This window comes from Bison bison, unplaced genomic scaffold (assembly GCF_000754665.1).
Source record: "Bison bison bison isolate TAMUID 2011002044 unplaced genomic scaffold, Bison_UMD1.0 scf7180017864491, whole genome shotgun sequence".
NCBI lineage: Eukaryota > Metazoa > Chordata > Mammalia > Artiodactyla > Bovidae > Bison > Bison bison.
This window is the reverse complement of record NW_011495050.1, coordinates 3415497-3422600: the sequence shown is the minus strand read 5'-3', so window position 1 is coordinate 3422600 and position 7104 is coordinate 3415497. Positions and strand designations below refer to the sequence as shown.

Here is a 7104-nt window from a genome sequence, read left to right as displayed (position 1 = left end):
ATCTATTTGTCATTAAGTAATGGGACCAGATGCTATGATCTTAGTTTTTTGAATATTGAGTTTTAAGCCAACTTGTTCACTCTCCTCTTTCACTTTCATCAAGAGGTCTTTAGTTCTTCTTCGCTTTTATGACATAAGGGTGATATCATTTGCATATGTGAAGTTATTGATATTTCTCCCAGCAATCTTGATTCCAGCTTGTGCTTCAGCCAGTCCAGCATTTCTCATGATGTACTCTGCATATAAGTTAAATAAAAAGGGTGACAATATATAGCCTTGACGTACTCCTTTTCCTATTTGGAACCAGTCTATTGTTCCATGTCCAGTTCTAACTGTTGCTTCCTGACCTGCATACACATTCTCAAAAGGCAGATCAGGTGGTCTGGTATTCCCATCTCTTTCAGAATTTTCCACAGTTTATTGTGATCCACACAGTCAAAGGCTTTGGCATAGTCAATAAAGCAGAAATAGATGTTTTTCTGGAACTCTCTTGCTTTTTCTATGATCCAGCGGATGTTGGCAATTTGATCTCTGGTTCCTCTGCCTTTTCTGAAACCAGCTTGAACATCAGGAAGTTTACGGTTCACATATTGCTGAAGCCTGGCTTGGAGAATTTTGAGCATTACTTTACTAGCGTGTGAGATGAGTGCAATTGTGTGGAAGTTTGAGCATTCTTTAGCATTGCCTTTCTTTGGGATTGGAATGAAAACTGACCTTTTCCAGTCCTGTGGCCACTGCTGAGTTTTCCAAATTTGCTGGGATATGGAGTACAGCACTTTCACAGCATCATCTTTCAGGATTTGAAACAGCTCAACTGGAATTCCATCACCTCCACTAGCTTTGTTCGTAGTGATGCTTCCTAAGGCCCACTTGACTTCACATTCCAGGATGTCTGGCTCTAGGTCAGTGATCACACCATCGTGATTATACAGACATGCAAAAGTAGAACACACTACCCAGAGCAAAATCCAATAAAGACGAGAAAATGTGTAGATACAGATGAGGCTGTGTGGTGGTTCAACAAGCCTCCATTTTACTGGGATATACTGGGTTCTACAAAGTACTGTTCTCACAGGTACAGCACGTAAAATAACACTCTGCTTCTTTTGACACTTGTTAACTGCATACCCCATTGGCCTGGATGGGTAACTAACCATAATGAAAGACTAGGAAGACCACAGCAGAAAGTTAGCAAATGCATGGAGTCTACAACCTAAAGGTCTGGGCTTGCCTTGTGGCTCAGATGGTAAAGGATCCACCTGCAGTGTGGGAGACCTGGGTTTGATCCCTGGGTTGGGAGGATCCCTTGGAGAAGGGAAAGGCTACCCACTCCAGTATTCTGGCCTGGAGAATTCCATGGACTGTACAGTCCATGGGGTTGCAAATAGTCGGACACAACTGAGTGACTTTCACTTTCACTTCACCTTCCTTTATTTGATAGCGTAAGAACTGCCAAATTTCAGGATGCTACATCCCAGGGGAATATTCTGCAAAGGGGGATGAGGTACAAATGGGCAGTGGCTGAAGCACAAAAAGAACCAGAAATAGTCACTGATTTTGGAGGAGGCCATTGAGAAATATGACAAATCAATACTGACCATCTGCAGGGGACATTTACATAGTAAGCATTTATTCCTGCAGACATCTAAAGATTCCCATCACTGTTCCATGAAGCAGGTCATGTGGAAAGCTTTTACACATTTAAAATAGTTTTTAAAAACACACTGTGTATTTTGAGGCACTCTGAGTGCCTCACCCATGAAAACAGGTCTTTAAAGTTGGCAATGGAAAGAACCCTTTACAGATGGAAGGCTTGATGGTGAAGGAAATGAATTGACTTTAGCGACCACCACAGGAAGAATACTAGGCACAGCTAGAGGCTGAAATAGCCTCAAATCTGAAAAGATTCTTAACTGTGCTTAAAAGAGAATTTGAAAGTTGCCTGTGAGCTTACACCTGGCCCCAGTTGAGCTTCCTCATCAGCATTCCAAGCCCTGCCTCGGAAAGCTGGGGAAAAGAATCTTGCAAGCACAGGAAAATAGACAAATTTCTTTCCTTCAAGCCTAATCTGATGATTTAAATCTATCCAGTCTAATGCCTCTCAGGTGTTCTAACCATCTAATGCCTGTTAAGAGTGCTTCTGCAGGGAGTTACTAACACTAGTAGCATCTCTTCTGATTAAACACATCTGCCACAAAATAGCAGGTGTCTTCTGGACAGTGAAATTTGCAGAAAGCCTAATAGGAAATTTGCAAAAGGTTTTGAATGCTGGTGTGTGAAAACATATTTAAGTTTTCTCAGACTTTGGAGAAACTGGACGGTGCAGGGTGGGAGAAGTTTGTTTAAAATTTAATGTCTTTTAAATAAAGGCAGCCGTTTGAGCCTCTGATCCACCAGGAAAGCCCCCATGGACTGTAGCCTACCAGGGTCCTCAGTCCATGGGATTTTCCAGACAAGAATACTGGAGTGGGTAGCCATTCCCTTCTCCCAGGGCTCTTTCCAACACAGGGATTGAACCTGGGTCTCCTGTACTGCAGGCAGATTCTTTGGCATCTGAATTACCAGGGAAGCCTCAAACAAAGGCATCAGAAAGATATTAATAGAGTGGAGTTGTTGGCTAAAATCAATTTTTAAAAATGAAACAATTAACAAGGTTAAAGGATAATTTTCAAAAGTGTTAAAAGCATGACTTTCCTGAAACACAAAAATCAACATATGTTTAAGATTCTGTGAAAACTGAAAAGATATTACAACCAACTCAAAGGAGAATCCAAACAGCAGACATGTTTTTAGATCAGGAGTGATGTGAATGTGTAAAGGAGTGGCAAAACTCACCTTTTTCCACAGTGGACTGTGAAGTCAATTGCACCTCTGTGGGACAGAATTTATACATCTACAACAGGAATTATTTTATACTGTTATCAGTTTCCTACAACTTACAGAGTTGTAAAACAGCTTTGTAGAATCAGAATTAGATAACCTGGAATGATGTGCTATTGAGGATGCATAGTTTTCTATGGAGGCACAATTTTTTTCCCTACACAGATCACTGCTCATTTTATTTATTGCTGTATTCCTGAAACCTGGAACAGGGTAGATGCTCCATAAATACTTGCTAAACAGATAAATGTCTACTATGTATCAGGCATAAAGCTAAAGCCTTCACATGCATCATCCTCTTTAATCTTCCCAACAACATTTTAAGATAAATATTATTCTCATATCACTAACTTGAAACTAGCTTGTGTAGTGTTGCACGGTTATTACTTGTCAGAGGTCGAGGGGTGGAGAGCAGGGGCAGAGTCAGGTGGGGAAGGAGGGTTTGCCTCAGGATTGTATTCAGAAAGCCCGTCTTTTTTCTTCTTCCTTATTCTTTCTTCTATTCAGTACATCCTTTAAATTTATTATTATGGTATCATGTGCCTCTAAATTAGGGGATTGTTTATGGGCTTCCCTGGTGGCTCAGAGGTTAAAGCGTCTGCCTCCAATGCGGGAGACCCAGGTTCAATTCCTGGGTGGAAGATCCCCTGGAGAAGGGAATGGCAACCCACTCCAGTATTCTTGCCTGGAGAATCCCATGGACAGAGAAGTCTGGTAGGCTACAGTCCACGGGGTCGCAAAGAGTTGGACATGACTGAGCGACTTCACTTTCACTTATATATAACAGAGATATAGACATGATTCCTTGATGAGCTTGATACTGGAGATCCTGGCTTTAAGAAAGGTAAATGAACAGCAGTACTCAGGAGAATCTAAGCGTAAGTAAGAGACATATGAACATCTTTATTGTGGCCTTGCAGACAAGAACAGAATATTTCCAGCCCAGATCCCAACCCCCATCCTTAGGTGCTCATTACAATTTTTAGGATAATGAAGATGGATGAATTCAGCAGTGTTTCTGTGCATAGTTTGTTTCCACAGAAAGCAGAGTAGCACTGAGGAAGACAGCAGTGGCTAACATTTACTGTGTGATTACTATGACCGAGAAGCACTTTCACAGCAACACTTTTGAGGCAGGTACTACCATCAGCTCCTGTTTATGGATAAAGAAAGCTGGAGTATATACCAAGTCACCTTCACAGAATCACACCGCTAAGCTGCAAGTCTGGGCACTGACCTGGGACGTTTAACTACTGCCCAACCCTCACTCTAAGACACTCTACAGACTGCATCAGTTGTTGAGGTTTTCTCTGCCATCATGTTTTGATTTTTCACAACCCTCTCTGCCTAGGTTTATCAGAGTCTACGAGGGCACTAGGATTCCTGGAGCTTCCAGCACCACAGGGTTGGAAACTGCAGGCTGGCTGAAGTCCTGAGAGCTATCTTCTGGCCACTTGGCACCTGTGATCATTGGGTAGTTTACATCCACCCTTGGAGAGGCAGGGATCAGCAATCAGGGGACAAAAGTAGTCTGTCTTAAACAGGTGAATGTCTGAAAGATGTGTGCCAAATGTTAATCTGAAATCATTCCCTTTTAAGTCCCCCAATAGTCCTCTGCTTTCTTTTCTTCCCAGAAAACAGGCTGCCCTCAGAATGAGGTATTAGTATGATTTTAGACACATCCAGATGAGTTTTGATATGAAGAATAGGTATGCAGGAGTCACTAAATGGTTATAGTGGTTTATTATACCATTTCATTTAATCTTCACAATGACTCCCTGAAACAGGTATTATTATCTCCACTTAGGAGATGAAGAAGTGAGGTTGAATAACTTGCCTAGGTTAAAGAGTTTGCCCAAGATCCCAAGAAGGTTGAGATCTACCAATACTAGGGGTATCCATGGAGACCCAAAGCAATATGACAGCTGTTTGCAACACGCCACTTAGCATACAGCCTTCGGAAGTGGTTCCATTTACTCCATAATCATTGAAACATGAGATCTTTATTTCTGAGGGATATAATGCTCACCCTCTTCAAACCACTGTAAACGCTTACCCTTCCCTCAAGGGGATCACAGAATTCCTACCCCTATTAAAAGGTAACACTACTTTCAAATACATAATGAAAAAGGCATTGTTATTACTATCAAACAAACATTAGGAAAGATCTTCTCTGGTGGCTCAGTCAGTAAAGAATCTGCCTGTGATGCGGGAGATCTGGGTTCGATCCCTGGGTCGGGAAGATCCTCTGGAGAAAGGCATGGTAACCCACTCCAGTATTCTTGCCTGGATAATCCCATGGACAGAGAAGCCTGGCCGGCTACAGATCTGGACTGAAACCAGGACTTGTCAACTTTACCCCCCCTGAAGCACAGTTTTGGTGCACAGAACATGTTCCTCTGTCCTTTCATGGCAGAGTTTGAAAAGAGAAGGGTGGGAGGAATGGGTGAGGCCTGCAGAAGACCCCCTGGCCCTGATGAGCATCCCTGTGGACCCACCAGCTTCCTCTCACCCACCCCATTCTCCAGTTGAGAGCCACGATCCTGCAGGCTTTTACAGTTCATTATACTGTCATATTTCCTGCTGCCAAGTGCTTCTCGACCTCACATACAATACTTAAAGCCCCTTGATCTAAATGGAGGCTTAATTTGTGTGTTGAAGGTATTCATCTCAGGGGCAGTAAGTTAGTATTATTATACTCACTCCAGAATTTTCCCATTCAGAAATCTTTTCTACTGAAAACATCTACCTACAGATCCTGTAACCAAGCTCATTTGAAAGACTTCCTCCCTTTCTTTTCTCAGGGACTGCAACAGTCTTATTTTCTCTGGAATCCTCCCACCCCTTAACCCTGATTACCACATACATTTATATTGGACACTCAAAACCCATGGCTCCCTGTAATAACCACATTTGCTTGTTAAGTTGCAGTGGCGTGCCCGGATCTGGAATTTATCACCCCTTTTAAAGTAAACCCAGGCCAGAAAGTTTCAGCAGGAAGATGCTTTTTCATCGTGAGGGTGTGGGAAAGGCCATCGAGCTGGGGAGAGGGACTGAGTTATTTCGGATACTGCATACTTTACCAGTTATGTCGTGCTGTTTGAATGACTCACTGTAGATCTGATACTGATTCGGACAATGTTTCTTCAGCCACTTACAGACATCCTGCTGGGTCCACAGGGCCACTGGTTTTGACAGCTTCACCGTAGCCGACTACAAATAAAGAAGGAAAAGAAGGTCTGTTAACGCCAGTCCCATGCCTAGAGAGGCACTGCTGTTAGAAGTCCTGTAGTGTGGTAAAGCAGGGGTCTCCAGCCTCCGGACCAGAAAGCAGTACCTCCTGTCAGATCAGCAGCAGCATTAGCTTAAAAACATGTGGACAATACATGTAATGAATCATTCAGAAACCATCCCCGCCCAACCCTGCTCTGTACGAAAATTATCTTCCATGAAACGGGTCCCTGGTATCAAAAACATTGGGGATGACTGTCAAAGCTACAGGCTGGAGTCCCTGAAGATAAATATCTGACTCTTGTCCTCCTTTAACGGTCTTCATACCCCTGAAAACTAGGAAGAAAAGGTCCAGGTGGAGAAAACCATGAAAACTACACCTATTCTCGAGTTCTCTCTGTTGGGAAAAGTCCCCAGGAAGCAGTGTTTTCTGATGACTACTCTAACAACAAGACAACTGGATTGCTAAGTAATTGATTAAATTGTGGGGGTGAAACAGCTGCCCCCAAATGGCTTCTCTGCATATTCTAAGACAGTGTCCATTTCTCACTATCCTCAGATATCTCTAGGACCTAGGATAACTGTCCGCAGCAGGTGCTAATACTTATTTTAGGAACATTATAGGATTTAGATACTTGTATGCAAGTGGGCCTGGGAGCTCTGGATGTAGGGCGGTCCTGTAAAGTCTAGGAATTAATTATGCATAGTAGGTAAGGGAAAAAGTCAATTCCACCAGCATGTGGGGATGGTAATAAGATAATGGCTGTAGCAAGACTTCATGTAGAAGCCAACCAGCTGAGGTCTTTTATTGGTCACTGGATCTTTCAGGGAGGTTTATGAAACAAAACACAGAGGTGGACCAATGGTAGGTTACAAGTACACTCATTCATTAACAATCATCAATGGTGTTAGAAGCTCATCTTCCTCAGAGACCCCAGGAACTTGGTTGAGGGGAGATGGAAGCTTAACCAGCTATAGATTTTTTTTTTTTAA

At 42.7% G+C, this 7104-nt stretch overlaps 1 protein-coding gene across 6 annotated transcripts in view; it reads right to left on the bottom strand.

Annotated features, from left to right (window-relative positions):
• SAMD12 (sterile alpha motif domain containing 12) overlaps positions 1 to 7104 on the bottom strand; it is a 448274-nt gene that overhangs the window by 242847 nt on the left and 198323 nt on the right. For all 6 annotated transcript variants that reach the window (XM_010863421.1, XM_010863423.1, XM_010863419.1 and 3 more), the window contains exon 3: positions 5964 to 6093. In XM_010863421.1, coding sequence (XP_010861723.1) covers positions 5964 to 6093 — 130 coding nt within the window. The remainder of the gene's footprint in view (positions 1 to 5963; positions 6094 to 7104) is intronic.